The sequence below is a fragment of the Urocitellus parryii genome, chromosome X (genome assembly GCF_045843805.1).
Source record: "Urocitellus parryii isolate mUroPar1 chromosome X, mUroPar1.hap1, whole genome shotgun sequence".
Taxonomy (NCBI): Eukaryota; Metazoa; Chordata; class Mammalia; order Rodentia; family Sciuridae; genus Urocitellus; species Urocitellus parryii.
The window spans coordinates 91,285,597-91,304,518 of NC_135547.1; the positions used below are offsets into that span (position 1 = coordinate 91,285,597).

The 18,922-nt window shown below is 37.7% G+C and overlaps 1 protein-coding gene across 1 annotated transcript in view; it reads left to right on the plus strand.

Moving 5' to 3' along the window:
* The first annotated feature begins 494 nt into the window (after positions 1–494).
* The window catches only part of Ccnb3 (cyclin B3), a 45,866-nt gene continuing 27,438 nt past the window's right edge, over positions 495–18,922 (plus strand). The window contains exons 1-3 of the mRNA XM_077793654.1: positions 495–590; positions 2,969–3,052; positions 15,584–15,708. Coding sequence (XP_077649780.1) covers positions 495–590; positions 2,969–3,052; positions 15,584–15,708 — 305 coding nt within the window. The remainder of the gene's footprint in view (positions 591–2,968; positions 3,053–15,583; positions 15,709–18,922) is intronic.

Consider the following 18,922-nt stretch of genomic DNA (forward strand, 5'->3'; position numbering starts at 1 on the left):
TCTCTATTAACTGTTGTGGCCAGGACCCCATAAAGAACATTAAATCTATCAGCTTGTCTCCAGACCATATGAGCTACTTTGGACTTGATTGTTTTCAACTCAAAACTCTCATATAATTTGTTCCCAGTATTTATAAGCCTGTATGATGGGCTAAGTCATAGGCTGAGTGCCTCCAGAGGATGGGAGACATTATGCTGGGCTTTTTATATAGAGTATCTCATTTAATTTGAACAGCCTTTTAGAGGTAGATATGCTTATTTTCATTTTATAGATGAGGTCACTGAAACTCAGAGTTTTAAGTAGCTTGCCCAAGCTTAATTGTGATCAAAACAAGAGTTAATCCCAGATCTAACCAACTTCAAAGTATGTTTTCTCCTCGCGATGCTACAGAGAGACTGAGTTTTTTTTTAAGAGTTTCCAGAGAATTCTGTGATGTTTCTGGTGAATGGTGATTTAAAGAATCCCTTTCTGATTACAGCCCTGTCTTGTACAAGATGCCACTGCCACTACTACGACAAAGCTGCAAACCTGAAACAAAGAAATTTCAGTCTGGCAAAATTGTGCCCTGTGATCATGACCTCTCCAACAAGGTTAGAACAAGTCATTTTTTTTCTCACATAGTCTTTGTATTAGCTCAGTACTATTTTCATCCCAAATCTTTTAGAATATGTCTGATTAATCTGAGAAAGTGGTGAGGGTTGGAAGCCCTTAAAAGTTGGATAATACCAGCAAGTTAGAACTTGGGGAGAAAGTTCTTTCTCATAAATATATGATTCACATGAAGGCCTCACTCCACAATTTTCAAAACCAAACAATATTCATTTCTCATTAGTGAAGTTGGCTATACTCTTTCTCTGAGAAGTTCTAAGCAACTTTCCAGGAGGCTGTATATCCTGGAAAGAGTATGAAGATTATATCAGCAAATGTGTTACCATGCTTTTTATAGAAACAGGTTGAATATCACATTTGAAGAATGTGGGTACAGTTTAACTCTGATGTTTTGACCTTTAGGATAGTCTGACATTGTTATTCTGACCCTGATATGTTCTATGTTCATCATCACATATATTTTAATAAGAATTATATTGACACTGATGAACTGTCATCAAGAGAATATTTCCTAGGGCAAACATAATTAGGCCAATTTAATTTTCTTGATTGATTTTCTCTCAGTGCAGATAAACATTTGCTAATCATTTTCACTTTTCTTATTAAAATGATTTTCACAGAGGGTTCAGTTTTATTTCATGTAAATTTATCAGGAAAGATTTGTTATATTGGTCAAGATTTTGTCTATATCCATTTTTCTTATAGGATATCTGCCATTTTAAGTTTTCTTTTGTGACAGTTATTTCTCCAAACCAAACTTTCTTGGAGCACATTTTTGCAAATCTAAGTTCTATTAGGTTCAGTTTCTACTGTTGTACTGATTATTTCTACCAGTAATATTAAGTAGGAATTGGATAATAGCCTGACATTTTATTTCTCATCTAATTTGTGAGAAAATGATATTTAGTTTTTTTGCTAATAATTTCTACTAAGATTATTTATCATGAATAAGATGAAAGATTAATACTTTACTTATTTCTCAGCTTAATCAGTTAGAAAACAGAAGTAATTTTTCTTAGATCTTCAAGGAATATTACATTGTGCTAGAATAGTTTGTTGTATCATGAATCCAATTCTTTAAATTTCTGATCACTTACTATGCCATGTACTGATGGTTACTGTCATACCTGGAGAAGAGAGCAAATGAGTCAGATCCTGGTGTTCTGTTTCACATTGTAAGAACTGTCTCATATAGGTAGAAGGTAGGGTTGTTCTCAGAGTTTCATAAAGGAAATCTGAGACCTAGGAGACATTAACTAAACAAAAGCTGTTAAGGAATAGAAGAGCCCTGCAGTATGGCTTGCCCTGACTTCTTGCATAGATACCTAGGAAGAAAACCCCCTCTGCTCTAGAATATTCACTCTTCTTCTTCTCCCTTATATTCACTAACGATTATTAAAGATTAATCTGATTAACCAAACTCTTCTTAAAATTATAAATCTTTCCATGTGAGGTTTATAATCATATTGGACAGTATACTTTTTTGTGGTGCTGGGGATTGAACCCCATGTGAGGCAAACACTCTACCAACTGAGCTATATCCCTAGCCCCAACAGCATATTTTTATAGGACTGGGGATGTGGCTCAGTGGTCAAGTGCCCCTGAATTCAATTCCTGATACCCCCCCAAATACTATTTATGTTCATTTATAGTTTATACAAATATTTTTGATGGTGCTGGGGATTGAACATCTGCACGCTAGGAAAACACACTACCATTGAGCTACATCCCCAGCCCTTTATACAATCTTAAAGAAAACTGTATTCTCTTTTTTTGATCCTTAAGTACTTAGTCAAGTAGGTTATCATTCTAATTTTACTGATAAGAAAATTGAGGCTCAGAGATTAAGTGATTTGTCTATGGTCAGCAATTAGTAAAGAGCTGATTCTGAATCAGGATTTAGGTATGTACACTATTATCCTTATTAGAAATGTCTTAGATCAGTTAATTTAACATAAATATTTGTTAGATTATTGAACTAAGTTACCAGGAAGCCCCAATATTAAAGCAACGACTAGGAGTGGTGCTGGTTAATCTTGGATAGGATATCCATAATTATGAGAAGAGTGAGAGGAAAAATGAGCTTCATCAAGCTATTTCCCCATTCTGAGAGTTACTCTGAAGGTTACCTTGTCTCTTCACAGTCTTGTCTCCATCATCAGTGACGGTTACCTTCTGGGATTCTACTAGCATCTCTGAGGACTGAAATATTCTTTTGCTGTAGTTTATTCAGCTTATCATATGTATCCCTAGTTACTTGGAAATTCTGGAGTTTTTCTAAGCCTTGAAGATGACCCAAAGTCCCTGAAGAGACTGTTCACAATTGGATATATCATTTACCTCTTCTTTTTTTCAAAAGGGGGAGAATCACCAAGCAAAAATATCTCCATTTTCACCTCAGGGGATGGTCAAAAAGAGATCAGCTTTTGAAGATCTTACCAATGTGAGTATGCTAGTTCAATTCTTTGCTGTGATTTTTGCACAAGCCTTATATAACCTCTTCCTTAAAGGATCTTTCCAGTTACTAGACACTGACCCTCTTTGGAATGGTAAGAGCGGGTTTTATTTGGAATCAATGACCTAATTTCACAAACTGCAGGGGCTCTTCTACTGACACAAACCATTTGGGTCAATTGGTAGGATTCTCTGGGAGTGGCAGATAGTGTGATTAGCAGATATGAAATTGTGGATCACTATGAGAACAATGGGATATTGTGTTTTCCTCAGGTCCAGAGGTGGCTCAGCTGTCTTCCTAGGCTCTGGAGATAAGTATTTTGGTGTAATCATTGTATTCTATGGTAGTATTTATCGATTCAAGCACTATGGATATTTTGGGCAGGACAATTTTTTTATTGTTTAGGCTGGACCTCATCCAGCATATCTGTCTCCCAGATATTATATTCCAGCATCATCCCAGTGACAATCAAAAATACCTCCTGAATCCACAGAACCATTGAGAACCAAATTTCAAAGATCTGGTCTTCAACTATGAAAATCTAGAATCTCAATTTTGATTAGAATTCTTGAGTATACCTCCAAGTCACCTACCTTCTGGTATTATTAAGATACCAGCAAAAATAATGATTAATAGACTATTGTTAGTTGAATATAGAATCAGGACAAATGATAGTCTTTGGTCATAGAAAATAGTAATAACTGATGCCTACTGAAAGCTTACTATGTGCTTATTAGGCAATAGTTTAAGTACTTTTTTCCTATATCCACTTACTTAAACCTTGTATAACTTTATGAGGTAGACACTGTAATTATCTATTTTACAGATGAGGACTTTATCATTATTGACATTGAAGTCTGTTTCATCCAAGCTACAGAAAAACCTGGTGAACTATTCTTGCCTCTTACAATAGAGTGCTTCTATGGCTGCCAAAATACCTGTATCTACCAGGTGATGCTTTAACTCACTGGGCAAGATGGGATAAGCTTTAGCAAGGTTCTTTTCTTTGGATCCCTGCTCTTTAGAATCAGTGTGACCATCTTTCTACTAATGCAGTGTCTTTTCTCTGCAGATTCCAGCATATATGTTAGCTTTCCGTGTAATTTTAGATTTGCTATCAGTTGGTAAAAAGAGCTCCCTTACATACATATACCTATAATTTAGGTTCTTTCTTGGCTTATTTAACCACACATCTAGAAACTTGATTGAAATAAGGTAGCCACAGATGCAGTCCATCTTTTTTGTAACTTTTGTTCACCTGCAGAGCCCATGGAGGAATGCAGTGGAACGGTACAAGGTGTCTTTGTCCATTTAGGCTACTATAACAAAATACCTTAAACTGGGTAACCTGTTGTTTATACAACAAAAATTTATTGCTCACAGTTTTAGAGACTGGGAAATCCAAACTCAGGGTTCTGGTGAATTTGTTATCTGGTAAAGTATCCATTTTTCATGATCGATATTTTCTAGCTCTGTCCTCACAAGGCAGTGGGGCAATCAAGCTTCTTTAAGTCTCTTTTATAAGGATACTAGTCCCATTCATGAGAGCTCTCCTCTCATGACTTAATCACTGCCCAAAAGGCCCATCTCCTAATATTACCCCATTGGGGATTAGGTTTCAACATATGAGTTGAGGTGCAGGCACAGATATTCAGATCATAGTAGTCTCAAAGCATGTGAGAGACCAACATTCTTGCCAAGTCTCAGTCCTTTTTCCCATGACGTTTATTTCACCATTCAGAAATAACAGACACAAATGAATTGTACCAATAATAGGAACTCCATGTAGATATGCAGGACTTCCTCATAGGGGGCAGAAAGTGGGGAACAGGGCATCCCAAAGCAGCATCTCTGCCTGCAGCTTTCCAGCAGCTCAGTAAGCCCATTTCTCTTCTATCATGTGCCACCACACCTGGCTAAAGTTCTAAAGATTGTTTTGGTCACCTTGAATGATCTTTGGTGCTTTCCACAGAAAGTTCCACCAATATAATGTACATAAGCTATTCCTAGGGTCTAGAGTCTACAGATGTCTGAACTTATCAATTTTAGGTTTGAGGGCTCCTTATTCTGTGAATTTTAGGCATTCCCTATCTGGTGATTTGCTTCTTCCTTTCAATAGTACTAAATCTCCATGTCCCTATCTCTGTCATCTTCTCAACATTTGCTATAGTCAGGTCCTGGCCTGACAACTAGAATTGATCTTTTTTGATTCTTTAATAAACTGAGTTTTTCTTTCCATCTCCTTTATCATTTTTAGCATGGGAAGAAATTTTGATACGTTAGAACCGGTATTAAGCCAGTAGACAAGGAGATGGGGCCTATATCTATAAACCATTTGCCTAAATGGTTTTGTGACAATAGGATTTTCATCTCTATTCTCCTGTTTCATATTATGAAGCAGTATAGGTAAAGATCCTCTTAAGCTTAGGTCTGAAAGTAACAATGCTTTGAATCTGCACATATGGCAGATAGAGGGTTCCATCTTGGGGGTTAGGGTCTCCACCTCTCTTCTGCCAAAAATGCACCTACTTTCCCATTCTGAATCTTGATTGCACATATGAGTACTTTGTAAAACTCTAGGTGAAATTAAATGAAAACTCCCCTCTTCAAAAAAAGAGCAGTCCTCATTTTGTATTTGTCAGTGGGAAATGAAGCCAGAGGTGGATAACCTGAGGTATTAAGAAAGAATTTCCTACTGATTTGTAGTTGCTTATTATGATCTAATCATACAGAGGCACTCTTTTTTTCTACTGTTCATTTGGAAATAAATTTAAATTTACAGTGTTGTAGAAATAAAAAAATAGTGCAACAAACATCCCTATACATTACCCTATACACTCGAGGACTTCCTCATAGGAGGCAGAGAGTGGGGAACAAGGCCCTCTATCCCTAATGACTTAAGTCTTTATTTCCTAAAAATAGGTAAATTGTCTTATACAACCACAGAACAGTTATCAATTCATATTGATAAATTTATATTATTCGTATTGAATAGCACTATAGTTATACATTTACATGATACAGCACTTTTATGTAATCAGTCATCCATATTCCAGTTTTGTCAGTTGGCCTATAAATATCCTTGATGACATTTTCCCCCTCCAGTAAAGGATCCAGTCTAGGATCACATACTACATTACTTTGTGTTTTTAGCATCTTATCTGGGACATTTCCATAGCCTTGTTCTTTAATAATATTACCACTTATGAAAGATACAGTCATACTCAACTCCCCTCTTCATAAAAAGAGCAGTCCTCATTTTGTATTTGTCAGATTATTTTTCTTGTGATTAGATTGATGTTATATATTGTTGGCTAAAATGTTGTGCAGGTGATGTTCCGTCCTGGTAGAATCACATCTTAAGCACATGCTGCCTATTGGCCTTTCATTGGTAATGTTATTTATTTATTTTTGTGGTACTGGGAATTGGACCCAGGGGTGCTCTACCAATTGAGCTAGATCCCAAGCCCTTTTATTTTTTATTTGAGATAGGGTCTTTCTACATTGCTGAGGTTGGCCTCAAACTTGTAATTCCCCTGCCTTATCCTTCCGGGTAGCCGCAATTCTAGGCATGTGCTACTGTGACCAGCTGCTAATGTTATTTTGATCACCTGGTTAAGCTGTTGCCTGATTTCTCCCCTGCATAATTATTGTTTATTTTTTTCCTCTTGCAACTAATAAGTAGTCTGTAGGACATATTCTTAAGAGCTTGCAAATAATCTGCTCTTCATCAAAATGTCCCCTAGGTGGGACACCATCCTTGATGATTTCTGCCTAAATTAATCTTTATTATGATTTTTCTTACTCCAGCACTCACTCCTCATTTACCAGTCTTTCCCTGTCATTCTGCTACAAGCTTGAGCCCTCCCTTCTCCCCTGTAATTATTGGTGTGGGCTCATCAATTCCTGTTGTTTTCAGTGGTTCATAGTTCACTATACTTTATTTTAGTGCTCAAATTGTTTTAGATTTTTCCAATAGGAGTCCTTGCAATCTTATTACTCTGTCCTTGTGACATGCTTTCAATATTTTTTGAGCATTTTCTTTCTAACATAAACAAGATGTTCCAGGCTCACCTTACTCCAACTCTGTCCCCAGCTCTATAGCAAACCATTTCTCCAAAGAGTTCTGGTTTCTCTCAATGGAAGTGGTATTAGATACCAAGGTCTCAGTACTACGTGTATTACTGGGATATTTGCTTTTTCTGCTCTTCCAGAAGACAGAGGTAAGAAATTTCTGTACACATGTTATGGTTTGGATATATGGTATCCCCTAAAAGCTCATTGTGAGACAATGCAAGGAAGTTTATAGGTAAAATGATTGAGTTATGAGAGCTTTAACTTAATCAGTGCATTAATCTACTGATATGGATTAATTGGGCTGTAACTATAGGCAAGAAAGGTGTAGGTAGAGGAGGTAGGTCACTGGGGGCATGCCTTTGGGGGTTATAGTTTTTCCCTGGTGAGCAGAGCTTTCTATCTGCTTCCTGATTGTCATGTCCTGAGCTGCTCTTCTCCTCCACACCTTTCTGCCATGATGTTCTTGCCTCACCTTGGGCCCAGAGTAACAGAGACAAACTTTTATGGACTGAGGAGACCTCTGAAAATATGGGCCCCAAATTAACTTTTCCTTCTCTTTGTTATTCGTGTCAGGTCTTTTGGTCACAGAAGTGAAAAAACTGACTGAAATAACACACAAACCCACACACAAGTGTATTTGAGTACATGTATAGCTATATATATATACAGATATACAACCAATATACAGACACATACTTACTTTGAGAATTCATGAATTTTCATAACTCTAATTCTAATACACAGATTTTTGTATTCCCTTGTTGAGAGCCACAGCCGAAGGGGCCCCAGCAAACTTCCAGCTTCCAGAAAACTTCCAGCTGCCAGCAAACTTCCAGCTGCCAGCTGATGATTGGCTCACAGCAGCCCCAGCAAACTTCTAGCTGGCAACTGATTGGCTCCTCTGCGGTGATGCTCATTGGGCTGTTTCCCTGCCCTTTCAGACCATGGAACTGCTCATTGGGGGACTTTTTTTTGGCTCCGCCCACGCGACCCAGCCAATCAGCTGGAGGAGTGGGAGGAGTGGGAGAGGTTGAGAGGCTTGTGGGAAGCCGGTGGTGGCAGTTGGGCTCTCAGGGTTTTTCCTGAGGAGCTGTGTGGTGTGGTGTGTGTGTTCTAAAAATAAAGTTAATTTATTTTGACAAGTGGCTCCTGAATTGTGCCCAGCCAGACTGCGGCATTTGGTGGGCCACACGGGAACGACTGAGGGTAAGTGATAAGGTAAACTGCTCGCCCCTGAGGGCAGGGCCAGAGGATGGGTAGCCATTTTAAGATTCTTCTTTTGTTTTGTTTTACTTTTGTTTTAAGTTGCCTGTCCCTGGAGATGAGTGAGACGGAAGAAAAACCGCTCACATCTGAGGAAAAACTATTTGCGTCTGAGGAACAGATAGGGAGAAAGGATGGATGGATATTTCAGGAGGATAGAAAGGCTGATATAATGATTTTGTGTTGTTCCATTTTTGTTTCATTCTGTCTCGGTTTTGTTTGGTGTTATCTTGTTGGGTTGTATTATAGTAGAAATTTGGGATCAGAAATTAGTAAAAAACAGACCGAAAGAGTGTTAATTGTTAGAGGAAGGAGGCATCCCAGTAAAATCAAGAGCAGTCAGGGCATATGCTGATACAATATAAAAATGTAGCCCATGGCTTTTTAAGGAGGAGTTGTTCAATATATCACAATGGAACCATCATGGTGAAGATTTAAAAAGAATAGAAAAGAAAAGCCCAGGGACTCTGCCAGTTGGCACATTGCCATTGTGGATGTTCGTATCTTGTTTGCTTAGTCCAAAGCCTTCAGTTCAGACAATGGTAGAGGAAGGAGAAGACATATTGATTCAAGTAAAAGAGAAGGTCTCTCAAGTTAGTCAGAAAGAGGAAATGATTCAAGTAAAAGAGAAGGTCTTTTGAGCTAGTCAAACAGAGGAAGGAAGTTTAGAGCAGAAAAAGCCATCAGGGGAAAAGTTACAACAGGAGACTGCTGCTAACACCTTTCTATCACCAGAGGGCGTAAGTGTCCAACCAACAGCGCCACCTCCATATGCTGGGAAGCTCCCAACCCCCGCAGATGACAGTTGGGATCCTGAGACAGGATCTCAAATATTAACATGCCCTGTATTTGAGCAGGCAGGAGGGCAGCGAATTCACCATGCTTTAAATTACAAAAAAGTGAAGCAGCTAAAAGAGGCTGTAACAACCTATGGTCCTCAAGCACCCTTCACTGTAAGCATGGTCGAATTCATTACCAACTTGAACATGACACCAGCAGATTGGGCTAATATGTGTAAAGCTGTGCTAAATGGAGGTCAATACCTGTTATGAAAGGTTGCCAATGAGGAATTTTGCAAGGAGTCGGCTAGGCGAAATGCAGCAGCTGATTATCCTCAGAGAAATCTAGATATGTTGTTAGGAAAGGGACCTTATGAGGATCAGCAGCAACAAATTGCATATGATCCTGGCATATACGCACAAATTGCTGCAGATGCGGTTAGGGCATGGAAGACTTTACAAGGACATGGAGGTTTACAAGGTCAATTATCTAAGGTAATACAAGGAGCTAATGAACCTTACACTGAATGTGTAGGTAGGCTTATTCAAACAGCTACCAGAGTTTGGGGGAATACAGAACAAGCAATGCCATTAATGAAACAACTGGCTTATGAGCAAGCAAATCGTTGGTGCAGAGAAGTCATTAGACCATGGAAACATGAAGATTTAAACACATATATTAAATTATGTAGAGACATTAATGAACAAGGGCAAGTCGTGGCAGCTGCAGTACAACAGGTTTTAGATGCCAGGCAAAAAACATGCTACAATTGTGAACAAACAGGACATTTTAAAAGGAATTGCCCTGTAGGAGGAGGGTTTAACAAAACTAGGTATCAAAGGAGTAGAATACCGGGTATTTGCCCACGATGCCATAGAGGGAGACATTGGGCTAATGAATGCCGTTCTCAAACCACCATAGAGGGTACTCCATTATCAAAAAACGAACAAGGACCAGGTGTCTATCCACGATATCATGGAGAAAGGCATCGGGCTCCATTGCCAAAAAATGGACAGGGGGGCCCAGTGCTCCGGGGCCCAAGACCACAAATATACGGAGCACTGGAGGAACCCAGCAACCCCATCAGGGTAGTGCCCAGGACACATTGTCCATTAAATCCCTCACTAGACAAACCAGAGGAAGCGTAGGATTGGACATCTGCGCCTCCGCCAGAACAGTACTAACTCCAGAGATGGGAGTTCAAATCATTCCCACAGGGGTAAAAGGACCTCTTCCCAAAGGAACAGTAGGCTTATTATTAGGACACAGTTCTTCTACTCTAAAAGGACTTATGATAAGTCCTGGGGTAATTGATCCTGATTATGAAGGTGAAATAAAAATTATAGCCAGTTCTCCAAAGGGTATATCAGTAATTTCACCAGGAGATAGAATAGCACAGTTACTAATAATACCCAGCCTTCATGATAAATTTTCCAGTCGTACTGTAGAAAGAGGTTCCAAGGGATTAGGCTCCACAGGTGTAGATTAGCCTATGCTTTCTTTAAATTTAGATTCTCGCCCCATGCTAAAACTAAATATTCAAGGACATGAATTTAATGGGCTAATGGATACAGGTGCAGACCTTAGCATCATCTCTTGTCAAGAATGGCCAAAACATTGGCCATTACAACAAGCCACTCAAATGCTTCGAGGCCTAGGAGTGGCGACTAATCCCCATAGAAGTGCAATGGTATTAGATTAGAAGGATCCTGAAGGATGTGAAGGAACTATACAACCATATGTATTGGATCATCTTCCCATAAATTTATGGGGACAAGATGTCCTAGATCAATTAGATTTGACATTAACAAATAACATCAATCAAAATGCACCCACTATTATGGCTAGACAAGGTTTTAGGAAAGGAAAAAGATTAGAAAAACAAGAACAAGGTATAGCAGCACCAATACAAATAGATCAAGGAACAGACAGACATGGGTTGGATTTTCAGAAAGGGCCACTGAGACAATAAAAATTACTTGGAAATCAGAAAGACCAGTATGGGTTCCTCAGTGGCCCCTGACTAAAGAAGATAGAAGCAGCCCATGACCTGGTCAAACAACAATTAGCGGAAGGACATATACAACCTTCTGTATCTCCCCATAATACTCCCATTTTTGTCATCAAAGAGAAATCTGGTAAACGGAGATTATTGCAAGATTTAAGAGCCATTAATAATGAGATGGTTATTATGGGACCTGCTCAATCGGGGATTCCTCAATTGTCTGCTTTGCCAAAAACCTGGTATGTTTTAGTTATAGATATTAAAGATTGTTTTTTTTTCAATTCCAATTCACCCCGAGGATAGTCCACATTTTGCATTTACTATCCCTGCACTGAATCATGAAGGTCCTGATCAGAGATATGAATGGAAAGTACTCCCTCAAGGGATGGCTAACAGCCCAACTATGTGTCAAATTTATGTTAACAAAGTAATCCAGCCACTTAGAAATCAAAATCCTGAACTACAAATATTTCACTGTATGGATGATGTATTATTAGCACACAAAGATAAAAACACATTGCTAGAATGTTATGCCACATTTACAAAATTATTACAATTATAACCTAGAGATAGCAATAGATAAAGTACAATTAAATTTTCCAATTAATTATTTAGGAGTTCTATTATCCTCAACCATGGTCCATCCACCAAAAATTCAAATACGAGTAGATCAACTCAAATCACTTAACGACTTTCAAAAGTTATTAGGAGACATAAATTGGATAAGGCCTTATCTAGGTATACCAACAGGAGAGTTGGGACCTTTATTTGATATCCTAAAAGGTCCATCAGATCCAAATTCACCCCAAATGTTAATGCCTGAAGCAAGAAAGGCATTAAAAATCATTGAAACATATATGGAAAATATGCATTTGGATAGAATTGATATAAGTTTGCCTTTATTATTTATTGTACTACCAACATAAAATATTCCTACAGGAGTATTTTGGCAAGAAGGTCCATTATTATGGATACATTTATCTTATTCTCCTAACACTATTCTTACTAGGTATCCTGAGGCTGTAGGACAATTAATACTCAAAGGAATAAAAGTATCAAATGGAGTGTTTGGAATTTCTCCCAATAAAATCATTACTCCATATACTATGAATCAAATTGATGAGTTAGCTAATGAGTTAAATACTTGGGCAATAATCATGTGCAAATCTAATGTTTCATTTGATAACCACTTACCATCTAATCCTTTATTGTCTTTTTGGTCATCGCATCCTGTAATTTTTCCAAAAATGACAAGAAAAACACCTATCATGAATGCTCCAAATATATTCACTGATGGGTCAAATAATGGTACAGCAGCAATAGTTACACCTGATCAAACTTTTACATTTTTAATACCCAAACAATCAGCTCAAAAGGTAGAGCTTAATGCAGTATTACAAGCTTTTGTGATGTTTAAAGATTCTGTATTTAATTTATTTTCCGATAGTCAGTATATAGTTAATGCTATAGTATCCCTTGAAGATGCTGGTAGGATTTCCCCTTCCTCTACTGTTTTCTCTTTGCTTTCCACTATACAAAGTCTAATCTGGGACAGAAAAGATCCATTCTTTATAGGACATATCAGGGCACATACAGGATTGCCTGGAGCCCTTAGTTTGGGCAATGATTTAGAAGATAAAACTATACATGACATACATATTTTCTCTACACTAGAAGAAGCTACAAATTTTCATAAAAAGTTCCATGTCAATGCTAATACTTTACAAAAGCGTTTTAAAATAACTAAGGAACAAGCTAGACAAATAATAAAACAATGTCAAAATTGTGTGACCTTTTTACCACAAGTTAATCTTGGAGTCAATCCTAGAGGACTGATACCTAACCATATTTGGCAGATGGACGTCACACACTTGCCAGAATTTGGAAAATTAAAATATTTGCATGTTACAGTTGATACTTCTTCTGGATTTTTGATGGGCTCCCTTCATGCCGGAGAAAAAACTAAAGATATTATAGCTCATTGCTTACAATATTTTGCCACTGTGGGCGTTCCAAAACAGTTAAAAACCGACAATGCCCCTGGTTATACTTCTACCTCTTTTAAACAATTTTGCTCATCATTTGGCATTACTCATATAACCGGAATCCCACACAATCCACAGGGACAAGGAATAGTTGAAAGAGCTCATCAAACTATTAAAATGTACTTATTAAAGCAAAAAGAAGGAATTGAGAAGGGGTATATATTCCCCAAAGATAAACTTAAAATAACCCTTTTTACTCTAAACTTTTTAAATTTGGATTCATCAGGGCTTAGTGCTGCAGAAAGACATATATGTCCAAAAAATGTACATAAGCCCAAGGTACTTTGGAAGGATATTCTAACATGACAATGGAAAGGTCCTGACCCAGTAATTGTCTGGAGTCGGGGGTTTGTTTATGTTTTCCACAGGGAGAACAGCAGCCGATTTGGATTCCAGAAAGATTAACTAAAGCGATTTCTACAGACCAAAAAGAAGATGATTTGCCTCAAATCCATAACAGCTGATATCCAGAACTCCAGTTTGGCTATCCTTACATCTGCAACAGAACCAGGATCCTTTTTTCAATATCTATTTTATTATTACCCTTTCCCACATCATGAAGTTCTATTTTGTTTTTTGAGCTCATACAGACCTAGGTTAATGTTTTGCTGATCAGTTCTATTTTTTGACTAGAGTTTTTAAACATTGCAATGGAGATTTCACCTGTAAAAAGTTATAAGGCCTTTACTATTACGTTATGTGTTGTATGTATTATATTATGTGTGCACACTTATGTTTTATCTTGTATGTTTGTATGTACGTATGTCCATATATCATATATGATGAGCGCTCATGAAAAAATGGATCCAAATATTTTTTTTATTCACGTGATTTAAATGGTTTAATTTAAATTGGGGAAACAGCTGTTGAGGATTGTTTTAATATGTGAACAAAAAAGGAGGTTAACAGACCTGTTTGTTTACTTTCACCTTTCCTTTTCATTATATTTAATAATTCTGTTCAAGATAATGTAAATTGTTCAGAAAATTGTTTTCTTTTAGTGCCTTCTGGAATGTTACATAATTTTTTTCTTTTGCCATTATTGCCAGAATTCCTATCTTTATCCCAGTGCTGGTGAAGACAAAGATAAAACCAATCTACAGCTTTTGCAATAGCCATCACTGAACTGCTTTCAGAACTTGCCTGGACTATGTATCACTTGTATGCATTGTGAAGTCACTTGTATGCATTGTGAACTCTCTGTTGGTGCAGCGACTTGTGGTAGTGTTGGGGTATTTTTGCTGATGGTGTCATCGGTGGTATAATTTTTCCAAAAGGAGCCATCACTGAACTGCTTGCAGAACTTGCCTGGACTATGTATCACTTGTATGCATTGTGAACTCTCTGTTGGTGCAGCGACTTGTGGTAGTGTTGGGGTATTTTTGCTGATGGTGTCATCGGTGATACAATTTTTCCAAAAAAAGTTCCCCAATGAGCAGCTCCTTGGTCTGAAAGGGCGGGGAAACAGCCCAATGAACATCACCGCAGAGGAGCCAATCAGTTGGCAGCTAGAAGTTTGCTGGGGCCGCTGTGAGCCAATCATCAGCTGGCAGCTGGAAGTTTGTTGGCAGCTGGAAGTTTGCTGGGGCCCCTTCGGCTGTGGCTCTCAACATTTCTCCACAAACCATCCTGACTGAGAATATATACTTTGAGGGTATATAGTTGAATTGGTTTTTTCTTGTCTTTGGTTTTCTCTTCCTTTTTCCTTTAATGTGATTATAGTATTTATTCAAATTAAGTTCATTTGTTTCATTTCAAAACTGTCATTTTTAAGTTTATTTTTCCTGACATTATTCGTTATTCCATAATTTTTCATATTGTTTAATAGAGTTTGTCAGGATTAGAGTCTGATCAAACTCCTGAGAATCCCATGTTAAATAAATGTCGCTAAATGAGACAGGATTGTTTTATCACAGGTAGTATTATGTTAGAGGTCTATCCCCCCAAATTCGCTGGTCTTGGCATACCCAGACAGAAAAGCCAGACATATTCCATTTTTCTCCTTTGAACATCTTTTCAGGTCAAAGTAGAATGTGATATTAACAAAAATTCTTTTCAGTTATTTGCCAGTCAGTATGCCTGGCACGGTGATCAAAATTATATCTCATATTCCATGGAATAGCAGCATTTCGGGTTCTACTTAGCTAATATAAACTAGTACTTTATACTGATTTTTTTTTTTCCTGCTGGCTTCCACTGTTATCGGTTGTAAGATATTTGGATTATCACTCCTGGGAACACACAGTTGTTCAGGATGGAGATGTAGGTCCAGACTTTCTTATAAGAACCACTTATTGGGTAAGTCGTGGTTCTCTTCAATTTCTGGTCTGCTCCTCCCATTTTTTATAGGCTTCTCAAAGTCAACCTGCACAGTCCAAGAAGGAAGCCAATAAGGAGATTGTAAAAGATGTTTTCAAGAATATAAGCAAGAATAGGCGTGTTTACGGATCTGCTAAACACAAGGAGATGAAAAGGTAAGAGGGGACTCAGATGGTATTGTTTCTGATGGTAAAGAAATGTGTGTGACATCCTTTTGTCTTCCCTAAGAACATGTTTAGTGAGCCACAGTGGTGACTAGCACATTTACCCTGAATGCTGAAGAGTTACAGGCCACTTCACTCTCCTCTTTCATGGTGTGTGTGCTTTTGAAAGATCCATTGTTGTTATTGAGAATTTTCCAAAACACCTTAATCTTTTCTCTTTTTTGATAATTCAGTCTCTGTTTGAGCTGGTCTGTGCATGGGAGTGTGGAGGCAACTTAACATTTCAAGGGACTCTCAGCATGTGACTGATAGTTCACCAGTTATCTCATCAGAAGCTTTGCCCCTTGTCACTTAAGAGGAATTACTATCTCCATGGGCCAAATCCATGTGTCCTCCAACTGTTACAGATAACTGTTTACATGCTCGACAAGCAGAGATGAGCATTGTCCATCTAAGATGGGAAAAATAATTTGCTTCTGAGAAAACTTTTCTTTGTGATGCTGGGGATCAAACCCAGGGCCTTATGAATGTGCAAGCACTCCAAAACTGAGCCATATCCCCAGGCCACTCTTAACTAGAAAAAGACTTAGAAAGTAGAGAGTGACACCTTTCTGTATTCTCTCTTTATTCTAGTGGGAATTACTTCTTTAGAATTTCTTATTCCAATCTGCATTTGAATAGATTAGGTAAATGACTATGCAGGGCTATGCATAGGTTCCAGTGAGTAGGATATAAAGGTTGAGAGCTGAGTGTGGTGGTGCACAGCTGTAATCTAGAGACTTAAGAGGCTGAGACAGTAGAATCTCAAGTTCAAGGTCAGTCTTAGCACTTAGTGAGGCCCCAAGCAACTTAGCAAGACCCTGCCTCAAAATAAACTATAAAAAGGGCTTGGGGATATGGCTCAACGATGAAGTACACCTATGAGTTCAATCCCTAGTACTCTACAAAAAACAAAAAAGAAAAGGTTAGGAACTCCAGAAAATTAACCTGCTGTGTGCATAGAACTGTTTGCTAATTGCCCAGCAGAAAGAAATCAAACCAGAAAATTAGCATTTATACCTACTTGGTTTCCTGCTGAAATGTAATTCTGAGGTTGGGTTTACATGCGTATTTGACCTGATGCTGGCTCTTAATTGGATATTTGATTTATTTTTAGATAATCTTTGTTGTTGGTTAGGGGTCTAACTTCATTATTTTGCATGGAGATATTTACTTTACCCAGTCTTGAAAAGACTAATCTTTTTCCTCTTGTATTGGCATACTTGTCAAAACAATTCAATATAAATATAAGGGTTTATATCTGGACTCTCAGTTTTATTCCATTGACCTATATGTCTGTCATTACCTATCATTATGCCAGTACCACACTGTCTGGATAACTGTACCTTTGTAGTACATTTTGAAATTGGGAATTGTGAATCCTGTGTTATGGCTTGGATCTGAAATGTACCCCCAGAAGCTTGTGTGTTGAAAGCACATAATTCTCAGTGCAACAAGGTTCAGAGATGGAGCTATTAGGATATGATTAGGGCTCTGATCTTATCACTAGATTAATCCATTGATAGCTGAATGGGTTATTGAATGGTAACTATAGGCAGGTGGGGTGTGGCTGGAGGAACTAGGCTGGGGGTGCATATTTGGACTATATATGTCTTTAGCCCCTTCCTCTCTCTCTCTCTCTCCTCCCAGGCTGCCATAAGCTGAGCAGCTTTCATCTACAATGCCCTTCTTTCATGATGTTCTGCCTCACCTCATACCCAGAGTGATAGAGTCAGCTAACATCGACTGAACTTCTGAAGCTGTGAATCCAAAATAAAACTTTTCCTTCTCCAAGTTGTTCTTGTCAGGTATTTTGGTCACAATGACGAAAAACTGACTAACACATCCTCCAAACCTTTTTCTTTTTAAAGATTGTTTTCACCATTCTGAGTGCCTAGCAATTCCACATAAATTTTAGGTTCAGCCTGTCAAATTCTACAAATAAGTCAGCTAGGATTCTTGTAGAAATTGCCTTATATCTGTAAATCAACTTGACAAATACTGCCATCTTAACTAATCCATGAACATATAATGTCTTTCTATTTATCTAGATCTTTATTCCAACATTTTAAGTAGTTTTCAGAGTGTAAGTTTTACATGTGTTTTATTAAATTTGTTTCTAGCATTATATTATTATTGATATTACCATAATTGGATTTTTCCTTTAATTTCATTTTCAGACAGATCATTACAAGTATGGTGAAGCACAGATTATTGATTAAATTATTTATTCTAATAGTTTTTTTTGTGTGTGTGTGAGTGTGTGTAGGAGTTCCTTAGGCTTTTCTCTATATAAAATCATTGTCATTTGCTGACACAGACAGTTTTACTTATTCATTTCCAATAGGGATGTCTTTGGGTAGAATTTTGTTGCCTCATTTATTAAAAAAAATTTTGGAGCCAGCTATGGTGGTGCACACCTATAATCCCAATGGTTCAGAAGACTGAGGCAGGAAGATTGCAAGTTCAAAGCCAGCCTCAGCAACTTGGTGAGGCCCTAAGCAACTTAGTGAGATCCTGTATCTAAATAAAAAATAAAAAGGGCTCGGAATGTGGTTCAATGGTTAAGTGCCTCTGGGTTCAATCCTGGGTATAAAAAAAAATGGTACTGGGAATTTAACCCAGGGGTACTTTACCAATGAAGAACATCCCTAACTCTATTTATTTATTTATATTTTGTGATAGGGTCTCTTTAAGTTGCTTAGAGTCTCATTAAAATGTTAAGGCTGGCCTTGAACTTGTGATCCTCCTGTCTGACCACCAAAGTCACTGGGATTACAGGTGTGTGCCACTGCTCCCAGCTTTCTTGCCTTATTGCCCTAGTTAGAACCTTTGGTACAGTGCTGAATAAAAGAGTGTCAGAGTTGGGCCTCCTTATCTTTTTCCTCATCATTGGGGGGGATGTTGTATCACCATTAACCATGATGTTATCTTTTGAATTTTTTTTTGTATATGCCTTTATTAGTTTATGGAATTTCCTTCCTATTCCTAGTTTGTTGGGTGTTTTTTATTATGAAAGGCTGGGATTTTGTCATGATTTTTCTTAATGTAATGATAAAGATCAATTTTTTTTATTCCATTGGTGTATTATAGTACATGAATTGAATTTTGGATGTTAAACTAAGCTTGTATTCCTGGGTTAAGTCCTACTGGATTAAGGTTTCTT